Raw genomic sequence first — 19,513 nt, 5'->3', positions numbered from 1 at the left:
TTCTTGTTCTTTGATATTAACTATTACTAATACTTTTATCATTTGTAACATTTTGACCCACTGTATGATCCACACGTGAAATAGAACGCTTTTCAAAGGAAATAGCTTGATAAGACTTCAAGGCTCCGTAGGATTAGTTGTCAGTCACTGCCTTTATACCGATGGATTTTGCACAGATGTGATGAGCTATCTAAAAACAAAAGGTCGCATGTTACTGAATGGACATGACACTGATATAATTCAGTTTATTGCGGAAAGACAACAATCAGTAAAGACATGCTAGAATGTTCTCAAGTCCAGACTGAAAACTGTTAAGTTACTGTCACTGATGAGGATGTAATTATTTTAAGAATCATGAGGTTTGATGGCATTTCAAGTTTTTTTATGGTTCCGTCAGACCCACAATGATCAAATACCCCATTTTAACCAAATGATGAAAACTGAAGTCAAATACTTGGTAACAAATATTACACCTCTGTAAGTTTATCAATGTCGGCAACTATGGCGTTGAGGTTTCTGAGCAATTGCAGCACAGGCATGTGTCAATCCAACAAAACCAGTGCTTCAGCCATCAACTTCTTGATGGTGTATATCCATTATATACTAGCTTTTCTACACATGGATTTGGCCATAAAAGCTTTCATTCTATTCAACAATGGAGAGGCCAGTTTACACTGTTAAAAAGGACAAACTTTTATTTTTTTTTTTTTTGAAGACCATTAAAATAAATACTATACAGAATCCAATGTAGAAAACTTGGTACACTGTTTCTGTCTTAAAAAGGTTAACAATTCCGTAAATTCATTTTAAAAATAGCACTAATTACACACCCCAAACATGACAGTTCTCCTAAACCAGATACCAAACCCCATGACAGACATTTTTATATGATAGCGCTTAGAAAGAGTAGACATTTGGGGAATAGGGATTGATATACTTCATTTCTAGTTTGGTCCTTTCATAGCAGATGACGACCCCTTCCACGCCCAAAAACATTTTTGGTGAGGTAGGTTACAAAAGTCACCACCACCTTATCTAAAAGCCAATATTTACTTTAAAAATAAAATCTAAATAAACAAAAACGTCAGATGAAATCTCAACCAGGTCATCAGGGTGGAAAGTCTCCACAGCACTCACCGTTGGTTTCCTCCAAACATCTGTGTCCACCAGTGAGACTTCCAACTGAATGCAACTGCACAAATGACTGTACAAGTCAAGCAGTATGTACAATAGCAATAGAAAATATATATGTATGAAACAGCAGTAAAAGGATCAAAATGGTAAACAACTCATTCATGATGGATTTTACTATACAAGTCTTTTATTGAATATGCCCTGTGTGCTCTAGCCCCAAAACCTCTGTTCTTAACATGATCATGGATGTGTGTTAAGTTTGTTTAAATACTGATCTGGTCAAATGCAGCACTTCCCATTTCATTAAGATCATGGTTGTGTCAAGTCCAAACTGAACTGCAGTCTAAGCAGTGCAGCACCTGGTGAAACTGCAGGTACAAATCACAGCCACATTTCACAAAAGCTTCAATTATTTTCATGTTAGCATTGTGTATGTTATCAATTAAGCCGTGTTACGATTTCATGTTAAGCTTTTGCTAACAGTCGGAACTAGTATCCTTTCAAACATCAACTTTGTCATTTCTTAAAAATTGTTTTTGGAAACGCAGTTATGTTTTGCAATTATGAGATCCAGTTACAAACTCACTTAAGTTAAAGATCGCATTTTGCAAAACATCAGTACGGAAATGTTCAAATTAACGCTAACGAGGACAGGGATTTGCTGCAAAAGGAGTTTAGGTAACGGACTACGGTATGCAGATGAAGCAGGTCAAAATTCATCTTTCCAAGATGGCCAAAAACCATTTCAAACATTAGGAAGGTATAATGGCTGCATTTTCCCTTCCTTTCCAATGGAGAGAGTAAAGTCATGGTGTAATTTAGTAAAAGAAAGTTCTTAGAATTCAGATCGTATAAGAAACAAAGGTTCATCTTCTAAAATAAGTAGGGTGGGGTGGACAAATGGTGTGTGGATTCTTCTAGATGAGATCTGCCACATTCATGGGCATCTCCTCAATGCTGGTGTTGTAGAACGTCTCAATGTCCCTCAGGGTTCGCTTGTCATCATCAGTCACCATGTTGATGGCTACTCCCTTTCTGCCAAAACGACCACCCCGACCAATCCTGACAAGGGGGAGGGGGAAAAAAACAAATCAGTTTCATTGAATTGAGCAAAGTGTATGTAACAGCACTAAATAGGAGCATGAGGCAAGTGCATTTGGAATCATGTTTGTGTCATACAAGATGGAAGAGAAGAATTATAGGGTTAACAGATTTACAACTTTTATGTGTTAACTGCAGACAACTCAAGACAGCTGGGTTTACATAGTTTGAAAACACTATGAAATTGACTGCAACATCACAATTATTAAATCTGATTTCAATTTCCTTCAAAGGCTGACAAGTATGACTTGGTTGACATGAAAGTTTTCAACTTTTAAATGTTGTTCATGTCAATGATATTAGTCAATATGATTACCAAAGAAAACCGGTCCTACAACATGACAGGGAATACATCTTTGGTTCGTTACCAATAAGGAATAAAAGCCCTCAAATGAAGCAGTAACAGTGTTGCATCTTGTAATTAAAAACCCAAATAATCTTCAGTCACCGTGTACTTAAGGGATTAAGTAGCAAATTTGAAATGTGATACTTAGCACTCTTAGTTGCGCTTTTACCTGTGGATATAGTTTTCTCTATTAGTCGGCAGGTCATAGTTGATGACTAGGGAGACTTGCTGGACATCAATACCTCTGGCCTGAGGAGGAACATAATGACCATTAATCACAAATCAATCATTTGTATCCATATAGCACAAAGGAGTGGAAACAACTGAAGTCATGCTCCAACTTTCTTCTGTTTCAGACAGACATTCACATCAAATGAACCATGTAATGTTTTTGTAATGGGATGTTTATGGATAAAAGGACCTAAAGTCTACAAAGCAACACCTGATTCATTATTAGATTAGAGCATGTAATCTGCCAGTTAGTTGTGGGTCAAGGACTTAAACCCAGCCACAGTGGAGGGCAGATGGGCTTCTCTACCAAGGAACTTTCAGTCCTTCACCAACACCACAGATGGGAGGAGAGGGAACCTTGGCCTCTATAGATTACTCTTCTTCAAAAGCAAACTATACATTTGTTATAGTCTGGCTTCAAATGCAGTGGTGGATGGCTAGCTGAGAAGACCGCACAAAAAAATAAAATAAAATTATGTACAGATTATTACTCAATCCACACGGTTTCTGATACTGCTGGAAAACAACTTGAGCTTCTGACAATCAGCAAGACCACAGAGGATTCTAGCAAACAGTGTAAAGGGCTGTTATTGCACATACCAGCAGGTCAGTGGTAATGAGAACTCGACTGGAGCCAGAGCGGAACTCCCTCATGATCAAGTCTCTCTCTTTCTGGTCCATGTCACCGTGCTAAAAGGCAAGATTAGAGAATACAAGTGGAGTCCAAGTCAAATTCAAGACACCTAAAACACACTGAAATGCATCCAATTTGCTATTAAAGCAAAGACCGCACAAGACTAAACTTGTCAACTACACTTCCAGCACAACAGTGAAGTGATAATTCTTTATACGATGAACAAAGCTTGCACACAAAAACAGAAACAGATTTAGGCAGAAGATGGAGGTTATGAAACTGTTAATAGAACAGGATCCCTCACAAGGGACAGCCTCAGACAAGATTCAAAGCTGCGTTACTGAATTTATATAGAAATGACAAACGATGCCTTTACCAGAGCAGAAACAGTGAAGTCTCTGGCATGCATCTTCTCAGTGAGCCAGTCTACTTTCCTCCTTGTGTTGATGAAGATGACCGCTTGTGTGATTGTCAGTGTTTCATACAGGTCACACAGCGTGTCCAGCTTCCACTCCTAAGGACCACCACCAAGTCAGACAAAAACAAAAAACAAACAAACAAAAAAAAAATCTTAAATGCATTTTGTCTGTTAGGAATCAGCATTGATACATAGCACACAGCACAGTCCTCAAACAACTGCGTACCAGAAAAATGAAAGATTTACTGCAAAGCTGTTGTATTAAACTGGATTAGTCGCACCTAATAAACTGGCAACTGAGTGCACTTGCTGTTTGTTTTTTCCATTTGTGACTACACTACATTTTTAATGATCAAATACACAAACAAATTTAACTTTATTAATCCTCCATTTCAGTTGTTTAGTTTGAGGACTCAACTCCATATTAGCTGGAAAATGTTAATCCACCTCTTTCTCCACATTGATGTAGAACTGACGGATGCCCTCAAGGGTCAGCTCCTCTTTCTTTACCAGGATTCGGACGGGTTCACGCATGAACTTCTTAGTGACCTCCAAAACGTCAGCTGGCATGGTGGCTGACAGTAGGACAACCTCAAAAAAGGCAAGAGAGGGCTGTTTACAACATGATCAGACCTCACCATTTTCTTGAAGTCATAAATGTGGAATTTTTCATCCCCTAGTGCTGGTAGCTTATTGTTTGTAGCTCATCTGCACTCCAAATATAAGTGTCCATATGCATGCTCTTACAGGCCAATGTAAAGCCATTTCAAAATTGGTCAAGGGTCCAACCCAGACAAGTAGTTCACCTCTAGTGAGAATTTAAAAATGTCAGAATACCATGTGAATAAAATTCAGTAACACACATGTTCAGCTCTTACCTGTGTGCTGCTTGACAGTTTGAGAAAGATGTCATAGATCTGGTCCTTGAACCCTCGACTAAGCATCTCATCGGCCTCGTCCAGCACAAACATTTTGATGAACTTGGAAGCTTAAGGGGGGGGGGGAGTAAATAATGTAATAAACCAGGGAACAACAAACATTTGATTCTTGTGTGTGATGTTTCAAGAGGCTGGTTCTAAGAATACTTTACTTAACTCTTGGGCTTTCAGACTGAATAACTACAAAATGTTGAATTTAAAAATTCTAAATACGTGTAATCTGCCAATTAGTTGCGAGTCAAGGACTTAAACCCAGTCACAGTGGGGGGCAGATGGGCTTCTCTACCAAGGAACTTTCAGTCCTTCACCAACACTACAGATAGGAGTAGAGGGAACCTTGGCCTCTATAGATTACTCTTCTTCAAAAGCAAACTATACATTTATTACAGTCTGGGTTTTAGTAGTGGATGGCTAGCTGAAAAGGGTGTGTGCACGTGCATGCACACATATAGTCTCTTTGGTTGGTCCTGCAGAGTTGCACAGTGACACTGACACACACACAAACAAGCTTGCAGAGTTACAAGAAATAGACTGAGCACACTGCAGGCAGTGTTAGGGTCTTATAAATCCTCACAAGTCAACTTTCCAGTGGGATTTCTGCTGTGCTTGCTTTAAATGCTCACAGTTCAAAATCGTAGCAACTTGTGTTAGTTACAGACAGTGACAGCAGACATCTTATTTTCATACTTGAAGAGTCCCATTTGTTGAGTAAAACTCTGCACAATAGTGGATATATTCAAAACAGAAACAAGCTTTGCATAAGTTTTTCTTTTGAGTGAAAGAAAAAAAAAGGCTTTGTACATGCAATATTCCTTTGAACTTAGTTTTGCACTTTCAGACAACAACATCTGTTTTCACTGATGACAATTCTGTTCCCAAGTTCATGTCTTAATATCCTTTTCACAATCACGTGTTTAAGTGGTGTACCTCTTGTTGCTCAGTTCCAACTCTACTGAAACAAGCTGCTGCCATAAACTTCTGAATAAGGATTACTTAAGAGGTGGTAAAACGTGTCTTTGTAGTTTTCAATTGAGTACATCTCAAAAGGATTTGCAAACTACCAAACAGTTTTATTTGTTTTGTACTCTGTCTCCCAACTTGTTTGGAATCAGGGTCATGATACTGCCTCTGGACCCTGCTGAGCTGAGAACTCAAGCTAGTAGACCGCCTACCTAAGCAACACCACACCAGGGTTTATAGAGTCAGCTGACATGCATGGGTTTCATCATTACACAGCAATTCTTTCCAATTGTGCACAAAGCTGTAAGGCTGGTTTGATTCATCTCAAAATGTGATCAGTTGATCGCATCTTCCATCTCCCCACTTCATATTCAGTTGAGCACAAATACAGCAAGCAACTGCATAAAAGTGGATGACAGGCTCTGCAATATAGATTCACATATCCATATAATACCATATAATCAATTTAATACCACAATAGTCAATATTCTGGAAATTAATCCGAGAGGCAGTTTCAGTATTTTCTAGAATTAATTTGCTTTTGAAGACTTACAGAGGTTTCTGCGACTTAACATGTCGTAGACACGGCCAGGGGTTCCCACCACAATGTGAGGGGCTTCAGCCTGCAGCTTCTGAACTTCACTGCGAATGCTGGTCCCTCCAATACAGGCATAGCAACTGGCCCCCATGTAGTCACCAAGGGCCAGCACCACCTTCTGGATCTATTTTAAAAAAAAAGAAAAAAAAAAAAAGAAAACACACACACACACAAAAAAAAAAACACATTTAGCAAACATTTAATTGATTCCTGTTTAAGGCAACTAAAACAAATATCAAAAAAAGGCATGTCATATGTTACATAGGCTATAGGTTTGCATTTGATTGAGGTACCATTTGACAAATATGTATTTTGCCATTAAAAAAAGATGGACATGTTAAGGATTCCAGTCAAAAGCTGGTGCAACACAACCAGGGCCCGAGAAAGGGTGTTTGTCTAAAAAAAAAAAAAAGTCCATAAGTGACTGTTTAGTCATGTCCTATACATAACAGTGTTGAGAAAGTTAACAATGAAACAGAGTACAAATGTCAAGACATTCTTCGGGTGAAATTCATCAGTTAGTGCTGTGCCAGCACATATTGGATTCAGCTTGAGACTACTGCAGGTACGGTTACCTTTATCGACTTTCAACACTTTGTAGCTGACTCCAAGTGCAATGGGTGCTGTATTCAGAATTAGTGATTTCAGATCATGCTGCTGGACCCCTGCTGTGCCAAGGACTCAAGTTAGCAAAACGCCAACTGGAGCAACAACATAGCAGGGGTTTACAGAGTCAGCTGACACGCATGGGTTTCATCATTATACAGCATTTCTTATAGGTACCACCATGTATTGGTCTTCATACATTTGCATGCATGTCACAGTAGAGAGACACCATCTCAAGTGCACAAAACTGGATGCCTGGTGTGATCCATGTCTTGCGGAATGACTAGTGAAGTTGATCTTTCTTCCATCTCCTTACTTAATATTCAGCACAAATGGTAATCCCATTCAGATTAATTTATAGCCCCTTAATTGTAGTCAAGTATGTGAGACTGTTGCATCAAACCTGCCAAGAGATATGTAATTACATGACCTTGCAAGCACACTGATAGAGCCAAATATCAGACTGGGTGTGCTTTGTATCCAAAATCTTGATCAGTTTCATGAAGCACAAAACCCCCAAAAATACAGCTTCAATGCAGTTGTCCACAGTTACGGTTGACAGTGAGCCCACCTGCTGAGCTAGCTCCCTTGTGGGAGCCAGGACCAGAGCCTGAGTGTCTTTCATGTCCACATCAATCTGCTGGAGAATGGAAATGGCAAAGGTGGCAGTCTTCCCAGTGCCAGACTGGGCCTGAGCAATCACATCATAACCTAAAACCAAACAGACACACGTCACATTGAGTCAACTACAATGTCTCTACACCAAAACCAAAAATCAGGGCCCAAAATTAAAGTATTCCAAGCACCAAATATGGGTAGATTTTCCATTTAGAGTGGAAATATTGGAAGGCTATCCACTACACTGTCTGTGAAGTATGTGTACCATACTAGTCATGTAATAGGAACCTACATTGACTTTCTACAGTCTCACACACAGGTAACCAATGACAATTAAGTAATATTACAATTTCTTTCTCAAGTAACATGTAGGGTAGGTGCTTTAATCACTCCACTCCTGTAGGAGGCAGTAATAGCAGTAATGTGTCAATGGTGGTTTTGCAACCACCCTATAAAAATCCAAAGGAATGATGAAGTAGGCATGAACACAATGTACAGACACATACAAAACAAGTTGAAATTTCTTTGAAAAAGGTACACCACACTTACCCTTGATGCAAGGGACAATGGCTCTCTGCTGGATGGCAGAAGGTTTCTCAAAACCATAGGCATAAATTCCCCTGAGCAGAGTTTCACGCAGACTCATCTCATCAAAACTGTCCACGATCTGATTCCAGTTGCTCTGAATGGGACGAGGAAAAAAAAAACAAAAAAAAAACAGTTCATGCTCATGCTTATTTGACACCATGCAACAGTAAAATATAAGAAATCTTAAAGCAGCAAGGATGCTTTAGGGAACCCACCTCAATGATCCCATCTGGCTCCATGGCCTCTGGGCCATTGTCTCTGAGGATGACAAGACAATGAAGAAATTCAGTGCAGGCATTCCATGCAAACTTACTCCTTTCAGACCAGAATTCTACATTCCCTGACTTTTAACCAAAAAAAAAAAAAAAAAAAAAAGTCCTCTCCACAATCAACGTGATAAGGGGTGTGTGTGTGTGTGTGTGTGTGTGTATATATATATATATATATATATATATATATATATATATATATATATATATGTGTGTGTGTGTGTGTGTGTGTGTGTGTCATATGTATGTATGTGTGTATGTCTATAGATCCGAATGTGTATATCAATAGGCAGAGCCAGAACAAACGCCTTCTCAGAAGTCCGCCATTTCTACTACATATATTCAAGATGGTCGTTCCTCAGTCCGGTCTCGGAAGTCGGAAGCGAGTCGATGGGAATTACGGCCACAACTGGCTAGCATAGCCTACAATATGCGACTTTTCTATATTTCCTTTCTTAACATGAACGGATAGGGAATGGTGGCTTTTAAGACATGGTTCAAATTCAAAATACACAATAGCGAAAAGAAAAGCTCAGTTGGTTGTAGTCCCGGCCCTATAGCCAATGCCAACAGGCCCTGCTCGTCTTTATGTGGCCTATTAGACTTGTCAAGTCAGCGAAACCCATTAACGACGCGTACACCGCCACGTGCCAGGCTTTTGTTTCAAGAGGATAACATATACGTTCACCGCCAGCGGTATTGGGGGAAAGGCTTCAGGGGGAAACAGTACCCAGCGGCCTACTCTACCAGCATTGTCTAAGCTGCCGCTTAACACTACCACGACCATGTGCGCTCCTTGTACAAAATCAACGAATATCCTCCGATTTATTCGGCAAAATCTAAGACCTTTCCTCTGCTATGTGACAAGCAGCGATTTCCGCGGTTCCAATATATCCTTAGATTTAAGTGAAGCTTTTCACGACAGAAACAAAAAAGCGGAAAAACCGTGAAGGCCTGGACCACGCTCGTTCACGTGCTACCCGAGGCGCCGGTTACCATTTAATTTACTTAACGTTACGTTCGGGACTAACAACGGTCGCCCGTATTCATGAAACCTAAAACAAACGTGTGAGCTACAATTTAGGGAGTCATGTATACTTAAAACTTGCCAAATCCTTATATTTGAGTTCACCGTATTGGTTTAGGAAATGTGAAGACCTGTGAACGTTAGTCTGAGCAAACTATCGGCAGGCCTTAGCGTTAACGTTAGACGAGCACGTAAGGGCAGCATGCTTTGCTCAGTGTCGAACGTTACATCGCCACGAGTCATCCATAATAAAGAAAACATATCGATGCAAATAAGCAAATTAAACCGTAAAACGCTAAATGCGGATACAAAAAAAAAGTTTTCCTCACCTATTATCGTATTCAGCCGACATTATTCCAAAGAAAGACACTGCGGCAGAAATGTCTTATATACGTTGACAACACACAAAGAGGCTCTCTCATTGCAACAGCTCGCCGTCATTTAGCTGTAATCCCGCCCACAAATGCTTTTGATTGGTCAATTTTTACGCCATATAAAAATGGGCGGATCGTAGCGGCCATACTAGTGCACGATTGTTTTACCGTAAGCATGCTAAGAGGGCGGGGTTTACATTTTAGAAGCATACTGTCTGAGAGATAATCAAGCTCCTTTCACCCGGGCTACGCCTTGGGCATTTTTAAGTAACGTTACTGCAATTTTTGAGTGGTCAAGAATGATTTCTAAACAAATACAGGAAAACAGGGTAGCTGCTGTTTTATTATTACTGTGCTACTTATGCACTACCATATAATATTAATATACTACTTAAATTATATTATTACACTATTCACTGCTCATAATTTTATGCAGTATTTTTATGTACTATTTCAGATAATATACTGAAATTTATACAACTTTTAATCTCCTATATTATTTTAGTTTTATTCTTATTATTATTACTATATATACTTTATAAATACATATATAGTACTGTGCAAACGTTTTAGACAGGTGTGAAAAAATGCTAGAAACTAAGAATGCTTTCAAAAATAGAAATAATAATTGTTTATTTTTATCAATGTACAAAATGCAAAGTGAGCGAACAAAAGAAAAATCTAAATCAAATCAATATTTGGTGTTACTACCCTTTGCCAGCATCAATTCTTATAGGTACACTTGCACAAAGTCAGGGATTTTGTAGGATTATAGTCAGGTGTATGATCAACCAGTTATAACAAACAAGTGCTAATGATCATCCATTTCATATGTAGGTTGAAACACAGTTACTAACTGAAACAGAAACAGCTGTGTAATAGGCTTAAAACTGGGTGAGGAACAGCCAAGCCAGCCACCTCTGATACCAAGGTGAGGTTGTGGAAGACAGTTGTCAAAAGTCATACACCATGGCAAGACTGAGCACAGCAACAAGACACAAGGTAGTTGTACTGCATCAGCAAGGTCTCTCGCAGACAAAGATTTCAAAGCAGACTGGGGTGTCAAGATGTGCTGTTCAGGCTCTTTTGAAGAACCACAAAGAAACAGGCAACGTTGAGGATAGTAGACAGTGGTCAGCCAAGGAAATTTGCAGATGAAAAACACATCTGCGATTACACCATCAAAACGCCAGTTGGTGGTGGGGTTTCTGTGCGACTGTGTCAAGTTTCTTCATGTACTTCCTTTGTGTATTTCAAACAATGGCAACTGAAAATGAGTGGATCATGTTGGAGTTGGAGCTCATAAATTTGGAACAATAGTCTTTTTCTGAGGCGAACATATTTGTCCCTCATGTTCTGCAACTTATTTGTACATTCCATGGTGTCCAAACTGATGTTTGTAGAAATCTCTTTCCATGAATTTGCTGCCATCTGGCAGTCTTTGTGATGTGCCAAAGAAGAGTCATACAAATGTACATTATTACAGACTTCTTCAGTTAATCTCTCCATAATTTGGTCCATGTTCATTCAACTAAATTCCAAAATAGAAGGAAATGAGATGCTACCAAGCAGATCAGTCACAATTGTTGCAGTCTGCATTACCACATAGCAGTTACATTTCTAGGGAGGGGTCCTACAATACTAGTACTACAAATATACTGCATGTTGAACACCTGAACACACATTGGTCTGTCTGTATAGAGACTCCAATCTGCAGTATACAGGTGCAGCTCAAAAAATTAGAATATCGTGAAAAATATTCAATATAGATTCATTACACATAGAGTGAAATATTGCAAGCCTTTCTTGTAAGCATGTTCATTTCTATGCACTCTATTCTTCTATGGGACTCCTTTTGCATGAATTGCTGCATCAATGCGGTGTGGCATGGAGGCGATCAGCCTGTGGCAATGCTGATGTGTAATGGAAGCCCAGGTTGCTTTGATAGTGGCTGTCATGTTCTTTGTGTGTTTTCTCTCCCTTGTGGGCATTTGGGAGCTATTCATTATTTTCCATTTTAGCTCCTGCTAATGTTTCATTGGTAGTTTTAGTCATGTGACACAGCCAGGTCATAGTTCAGGGATTCTAATCAGGAAGTTGTTACATGTGGTCAGCTTGCAGCTGCAGCTTCTTGTCTTCCCTTCCTCTGTTTGTGCCTTGGAAAGCATCGCTTGTAAGTTGTGTTTGCATTTACAGTTGATAATAGCATACAAGTGTTATGTAATTCATCTGGTTATATTATATTTAAATGTTTGATTTACTTGTATGTGAACACAGTGTTGCAGTGTTGGGCTAGCTCTGAGTGTTTCCTATTGTAACTGATGGCTTTCCTGCTGCAAGTAAGCCAGTGCTGTTTTTAGTAATATTTTGAGCTGGTGAACTTTATGTACATCGTTTGCAATATTTACAGGTTATGTACTACTATTTACAGGCCACTTGAATGTGGTGTTTTTTGAGCTGTTTAGATAATTTACATATTTCTATGTCTGTGGACTTGTTATTGTTTAATCAATTATAACTGTTTATATAGCATCCAGTAATTGGTGCTCCTTCTGTATCATTTCAGTTTTACAAAATCCTTTCATGAGAATGACGACAACAGTAAAGAGCATTCAGCTTTACTCCAGCCTCCGACTTTCTCTTGAAGCCTGTTAGCTATCTGTCAATTTGTGTACAGACACACACACTGAGGACAGAATAGTGGCCTTCAGTTCGTCTGCATTGTTGGGTATGGTGCCTCTCATCTTCCTCTTGACAATGCCCCATAGATTCTCTATTGGGGTTCAGGTCAGGCAACTTTGTTGGCCAATCAAGCACAGTAATACCATGGCACCCAAATTAGCTCTGTCTGTGGAAACTTCACACTGGACCTTATTTCCAAATGAAACGCAAATTTTCTTTCATCTGAAAAGAGGACTTTGGACCACTGAGCAACAGTCCAGTTCTTTTTCTCCTTAGCCCAAGTAAGACGCTTCTGAGGTTGTCTCTGGTTCAGGAGTGGCTTGACACAAGGAATGCGACATTTGTAGGCCATGTCCTGTATTCGTCTATGTGTGGTGGCTCTTGATGCACTGACTCCAGCCTCAGTCCACTCTTTGTGAAGCTCCCCCAAATTCTTGAATGGGTATTGCTTGACAATCCTCTCAAGGCTGTAGTTATCCCTGTTGCTTGTGCACCTTTTCCCAGCACATTTTTTCCTTCCACCCAACTTTCTATTAATATGCTTGGATACAGCACTCTGTGAACAACCAGCTTCTTTAGCAATGACTTTTTGTGGCTTACCCTCATAGAGGGTGTCCATGACTGTCTTCTGGACATCTGTCAAGTCAGCAGTCTTCCCCATGATTGTGTAGCCTACTGAACCAGACTGAGACCATTTAAAGGCTCAGGAAACCTTTGCAGGTGTTTTGCGTGAATTAGCTGATTAGAGTGTGATACCATGAGTTTCCAATATTGAACACAATATTCTAATTTTCTGAGACACTGAATTATGGGTTTTCGTTATCTGTAAGCCATAATCATCAAAATCACAAGAAGTAAAGGCTTGTAATATTTCACTCTGTGAACTGTGTAATGAATCTATATATGAGTTCCACTTTCTGAAATAACTGAGAAAAAATATTGAACTTTTACTGAATTTTTTAAGCTGCACCTGTGTTCATTCTGTTGACTGATAAACCATAGAATTGTAGGGTAATATTAGGCTTAATGATCAAACAAAGTTTTTATATCATGTTGACACTTCTATCCATATTGTCAGACTCCCTCTCTTTCGCTCAACCACATGAACTCGCTCACTCTCTCACTGTCTCTCTCTCTCACTCTGTGGACCCAACAAGTGCTTTCAGAAAGGTAAATGCATATGAGGCCTACTTGGTCAAACCATATGGGTAAGACGTGGGCAAACACAAGCCAAACATAGAAGACAATTATGTGGGCTCAGAATGGGCAGCGGGTCTGGGATCCAAAAAACTGTTCTAGTGAGTCCTAGAAGAGTCGTTTTTGTAGAAATAAAGACTCATTCATTGGGTTGTGAGTTTTGTATTAACTGACTGGAGGTCTGGGAGCATTTTCTAGTTCCGTTATCTAGTTATAATGTGGATTTCCAGTGAAAAAATAAGAAAGTGAAAATATTAAACAATAATGCAACTGAGGATCCCTGCTATACCTCATGTTATGAATAGGCTACAGTAAATCATGAAGTGTATGACATTTTCTATTTCTAAATACATTTTTATATCCAGCAGTCAGTGCTTTGAAAATGCAGTATAGATGGAGAGCATTCACAACAATCCTGTTCCCACTTGAATGTGGTTTTAATGTGGTTTATTTCCCTATGGTTGACATCATTGTTATGGTGGAATTAACTGGTAGAGAGAGTGTTGTGTGTTGTTGTTCATATATTAACGTTACGCCAGAGAAACTGCTATCAACTCTGAAATCACAGAAACAGGATGTGTCCCCTTTTCTCTAGTGCATAGCTTCTACAACTAGTACAAATGTAATTGTAAGAATATGTCCAGGTCAGAAATAAATATGAATAAACTGTCTCAGGTTTGTCTGCATCAGTTTCATGCTGGCCCAATCACAAGAGATGTTATGTTAATTAATTAATTAAATGTTTTCGTTGACCTTTGAGTAATAACTTTGACAATCCCTGTTCTGGACTTTTACAATAACAATCTTACAATCTTTACCCGCGCATCCCATTTCGGGGTTGCGGGGGGCTGGAGCCTATCCCAGCTAGCAATGGGCAAGAGGCGGGGTACACCCTGAACCGGTTGCCAGCCGATCGCAGGGCTACATACACACACACAGACAACTCACACACTCACACCTACGGACAATTTCAGAGACCAATGAACCTAACGAGCATGTTTTTGGTCTGTGGGAGGAAGCCGGAGTGCCCGGAGAGAACCCACGCATGCACGGGAAGAACATGCAAACTTCACACAGAAAGGCCCTGCCCGACCCCGGGTTCGAACCAGCAACCTTCTTGCTGTGAGGCACGCGCACTACCTGCTGCACCACCGTGCTGCCCTACAATAATAATTATATTTTGTTATTGATTCTTAAAAAAAATCAACACAGAAGTAATATGAATTAATATTTAATAAAAAATGTAGTATTGATGGTAATACAAAAATTGATTTTTATTTTTCAACACATGAAAGGCGAACAGTTTTTTTTTTTTTACCTTAAATCTGAACATTAAAAAACACACACACACACACACACACACACACACACACACTTTAAAAGGATCAAATTTGAAACTTTTCTCCCTGTCAATTTTCTGCTTATTAATGAATTAGTTAATTAATTATAGCTAGGATGCCCCCTCTCATCTATAACTGAGTGATTTCATGTCATATGGACTTGTTTCTCTTTTTTCAAAAAATTGTATCTATGTAACAGGGATGGTATGGAACTCACATTTCTCTGCCTTTGATGGAGAGTGAGTGCTCCTCTCAGGACCGGGAGAATATGAGAATGACACCCAAACACACAATCCAATCCAATCCAATCCAATTTTATTTATGAAGCACAATTTTAAATAAACACAAAGGTTTCCAAAGTGCTGTACAGTAAGATAAACACAATAAAACATAATAAATAAAAGATTAGAAAGATAAGAAGATAAAATGATAAAATATCTGTGCACATAAAATGAACAACCTAAGTGGTGTGAAAAGCCAAAGAAAAAAGGTGCGTTTTAAGAAGAGTTTTAAAATTAGACAGTGAAGAGGCCTGTCTAATGTGTAGCGGCAGTTCGTTCCACAATTTTGGAGCTGCAACAGAAAACACCGGATCCCCTCTGAGCTTCAGCCTAGTTTTGGGAACCCTCAGGAGCAGCTGGTCTGCTGACCTAAGAGATCGGGTGGGTGTGTAGGGGTGCAGAAGCTCAGAGCGGTACGATGGGGCAAGACCATTTAGAGATTTAAAAGCAAATAAAAGAATTTTAAAATGAATTCTAAAATGGGCGGGTAGTCAGTGGAGTGAAGCTAAAATTGGTGAAATGTGCTCAAACTTCCTTGTTCCAGTTAAAAGACGTGCAGCTGTGTTCTGTACCAGTTGAAGACGTGCGATGGAGGACCAACTAACCCCGATATAAAGTGCATTACAGTAATGCAGTCATGTGGTCACAAAGGCGTGGATTACTGTTTCAAAGTGCTGTCTCTGGAGAAAAGGTTTTATTTTTGCCAGCTGCTTTAACTGGAAGAAGCTTGTTCTCACCACGGCTTTACCCCAGGTCATTGACAATAGGTTTGGCGTACTGTGCCAAGGAACCCAGATTGACTGGGGGGGTCACCGATGTGCCACCAAAGACCATCACTTCAGTCTTGTTATCGTTAAAATTTAAAAAGTTTAGAGCCATCCAGGCCTTGACATCATCTAAACAATTTAACAGTGGCTTAAGGGAGAATGAATCAGCCTTTTTCAGAGGGACATAGATCTGGCTGTCATCAGCATAACAGTGGAATAAAATGCCGTGTTTCCTGAGAATGGAACCAAGAGGGAGAAGATATAAAGAAAATAAAAGAGGCCCCAGCACTGACACACACTGACCACATAAACACAAACCAGTTCAGCATGACAGAGTGCGTCATTCACCAGTGCCTGGAAAACCACTAGGGCGTTGGTGAGACCAAATGGCATCACTAAGTACTCATAGTGTCCAGTGTTGAAGGTTGTCTGCTACTCATCCCCTTCTTGAATCCGAACCAGGTGGTAGGCGTAGCAGTGGTCGAGCTTTGTGAAGACAGTGGCCCCCTTGAGGAGTTCGAAGGCAGAGGAGATAAGTGGAAGGGGGTAGTGGTTCTTCATGGTGATTTCAATCAGAATCCATAATCAATGCAGGGTCTCAGATTCCCATCATTCTTGCCAAGGAAGAAGAACCCTGCTCCAGCAGGCAAAGATGGTGGACGAATGATGCTGGCCGCCAATGAGTCATTAATACAAGTGTCTATGGCTTCTCTCTCTGGAGCAGACAAGGAGTACAGGCATCCTTTGGGTGGAGATGTGCCAGGCTGCAGATTAATGGCATAGTTATAAGAGTGATTTGGAGGCAGGGAGGTAGCTTTAGCCTTACTGAAAACCTCCTTCTAGTTGTGATTTTCCTGAGATTTTTTGTCTCTATGCTGCACTGACAATGAAAATAAAGTTGAATCTAATCTAATCTAATCTATTCTAATTTAATATTCTGGTGACACAGTGGTCAGATCAAGAATGAAGTTCAAGGTAAGAGCATGCTGAGGGGCTGTGCCATTCTTGAGGCAGAGCTGGTGGCATGAGGGACTCAATCCCAGGATGACCCTCGTCATAACACCCAATCTATGTGGGGGTTATGACGTCATAACCAGGGATATCCCAGGATGAGCAGAATGTGTGGTGACTTCAGGATGTGAGCCAGAGTGTGAGCACCTTCCAGGAGGAGGAGTTTGGATTGGAACAGGGGTCATTGAAGGCAGGAGGATGGTGCGGAGATGTGGCTCACCAGTGCCTCCTTGGTGACTAGTGAGCCCTCCCTTTTGCTGCGGGAGACGAGGTGAGCAGCCTGGCCACAGTACAGGCAGAGGTTGGCCTGGTGGCATTGTTATCTCTCCTCAGGGGTCAATCTAGTGCAGCCAAGCTGCATGGGTTTGGGTCCCTGTTGCGAAGGTGTCAGGAGGATGGAGGAGGTAGATGAAACAGGAGCCTCCCGGGACCGGACCGACTGCTGGTGGACAGATGAACCACGGTGTCTCTCCTACCAACGCGCCTGCACACGAAGGTCCAACTCGTCCTTCACATATTCAGCCAGCCTGTGCAGAGAAGCATTGGGAAGCTCTTTGGAATTCTGGTCATTCTGGTGAACCTTAGTCCAGAAATCAATGGAGTAATCAGCCACCGTCTTAGATCCAGGAAATACAGGACAGCAGATGTAGTCAAACTCAGACGGCTAAGGTATTTACCAGGGAGCAGGCGATCAATGGAAGTCAAAGATAGGCAGGTCTGATAACAAGAGATCAGTCCGACAACAAATGCTGGAGAGTCTTGCATGCTGCGAAGAACAATCTGGCACTGATTGTGTGTGGGGAGCTAAGTACTGGGTTGATTGCAGTGAGCTTCAGGTGTGTGATCAGGTGAGTGGACAGGTAGGCATGGCTTAGTGTGGAAAACTACTGGCAGAGCAGGTGAGCAGATGAGACGACACTGGCAGCAGGTAAGAGGCTGAATGAATGTGACAATCTATTCATATTTAAAAAGAAGAAATTTGAATTTCGATTTAATTCTTCTGTCATATTCAATGCTCCATATGCACAGAAACTGTGGCCACACATCCAGGGTGAGGCTGAGTATGATGCGTCATGGCAAAAGATTTAAAAGAAAAATAATAATAAAATGAAAAAAAAAATCAAGGTTTAAGACATGCAAATTGCAATGTACCTAGTGACCACACGTGATGGTCTTTTCTTTCCTTCTTTTCACCAACAGCGAATGAGCAGTGCAGAGTAAATAAGCTTCTAATGCTGTGAGTAGGCATTACATCTCACAATTTGATTGTCTGATAGATACTATCAAATATTTATCCTGTGAAGTTGTTTTAATAAATCATCCTATGCATACAATATCAAAGTGTTGCTTTTCATATAGAAGCTAAGACAGTGCAGAATTATAGTAGCCAATTTTATGTTTAGTGAGTGTTTAAGCCAGCTAGCTACAGCTACAAATCAACAGTTTACACACTATTATACTGGTCTTCATACAGTCCCTCCCAAAACTGCAGTATACATAGTTAAAGTTCAAGCACAAAATGTCTGTGAACCTTTAAACTATTTCTTAGCTCCCAATAATGCAAGCTTTTTAGAGTGAAGTTCGGCAGATGCTCAAATGCTGCTTTTTTTTTTCATTTTTGATGCGTCTATTTTTTCCGTTTTTTTCCTTCACTTTATTGCCTTGTCAACACCATAGACTGTATAAAATGTAGTCTCCTTGACGTTACTCACAGTTTTCTGAAGAGCCATTGTCGGTAATGGCCATATTCAAAAATACCTACCATATTTTTAATACATACTGATTTGATCAAAATGCAGCATGTGGTATGAAGTATGCAAACCACAGCAAAATCTGCAGTATGTCAAAAAGACCCTGATGTCTTACTTATTCAGCAAAAATGGTTTGGCATTCAGGATGTTCATCCCACCCAACACCTTTATTTTTCTCTTTTTCTTTTCTTTCTTCGGAGGGGTCTCAGGGTGCTTCATCTTCGTTCTTTCTGCCTGATATGGTTACTACTACTAACACTTCTGGGGTCCCACATATTGGCTCTTCTGTAAGGTTTTTGAGTTGGAATGTTAAAGGTACGGGGAGCCCTATCAAAAGACCAAAAGTGTTATCACATTTGAAATGACTTAGAGCTGATGCAGTGTTTTTGCACGAAACCCATATAACTACAGTTGCAAGCAAGAAACTACTATTCTACAGTGTATCCACCATAATCTTATAACAACAGTTTATTATTGTAAAAAAAAATTACAGTACTGTGCTGTATAATTTTTAACTTTACAATAGAATACTGTCAGCCAGTTTGTTGCATGATACTGTTATTTTAGTGTTCCTACTGTAATATCCACAGTTCACAGTTTATTACTGTAAAATGTTTTATAGAGCTGTAGAATTTAGAATGA

General features: G+C 40.0%; 1 protein-coding gene and 2 non-coding genes across 3 annotated transcripts; all 3 read right to left on the bottom strand.

Moving 5' to 3' along the window:
- Nucleotides 1-668: 668 nt before the first annotated feature.
- eif4a1a (eukaryotic translation initiation factor 4A1A) lies at nt 669-9,883 on the bottom strand. The gene is made up of 11 exons (XM_076724639.1): nt 9,798-9,883; nt 8,388-8,430; nt 8,134-8,266; nt 7,538-7,677; nt 6,316-6,484; nt 4,743-4,852; nt 4,312-4,455; nt 3,823-3,960; nt 3,413-3,502; nt 2,751-2,830; nt 669-2,196 (listed from the first exon to the last, which is right to left on the bottom strand). Exons 1-11 carry the CDS (start codon nt 9,818-9,820, stop codon nt 2,052-2,054), a joined length of 1,215 nt encoding a protein of 404 aa, XP_076580754.1. The 5' UTR covers nt 9,821-9,883; the 3' UTR covers nt 669-2,051.
- LOC143317538 (small nucleolar RNA SNORD10) lies at nt 5,901-6,036 on the bottom strand. Its single transcript, XR_013076683.1, has one exon. It is a non-coding gene; the product is annotated as a small nucleolar RNA SNORD10 (small nucleolar RNA).
- On the bottom strand, nt 6,986-7,125 carry LOC143317537 (small nucleolar RNA SNORD10). The gene has a single exon (XR_013076682.1). It is a non-coding gene; the product is annotated as a small nucleolar RNA SNORD10 (small nucleolar RNA).
- Nucleotides 9,884-19,513: the final 9,630 nt, after the last annotated feature.

Source organism: Chaetodon auriga, chromosome 24 (genome assembly GCF_051107435.1).
Source record: "Chaetodon auriga isolate fChaAug3 chromosome 24, fChaAug3.hap1, whole genome shotgun sequence".
Lineage (NCBI taxonomy): Eukaryota > Metazoa > Chordata > Actinopteri > Chaetodontiformes > Chaetodontidae > Chaetodon > Chaetodon auriga.
This window is presented reverse-complemented; position numbering and strand designations above follow the sequence as displayed.

Bases quoted from the DNA above. Each gene is read 5' to 3' on its own strand.
- eif4a1a (XM_076724639.1), bottom strand. From the start codon at position 9,820: ATGTCGGCTGAATACGATAATAG. The intron at 6,485-7,537 runs GTGGGCTCACTG...TTTTTAAAATAG, and splicing joins CAAGGGAGCTAGCTCAGCAG to ATCCAGAAGGTGGTGCTGGC. The intron at 2,197-2,750 runs GTAAAAGCGCAA...CCCCCTTGTCAG, and splicing joins AGAGAAAACTATATCCACAG to GATTGGTCGGGGTGGTCGTT.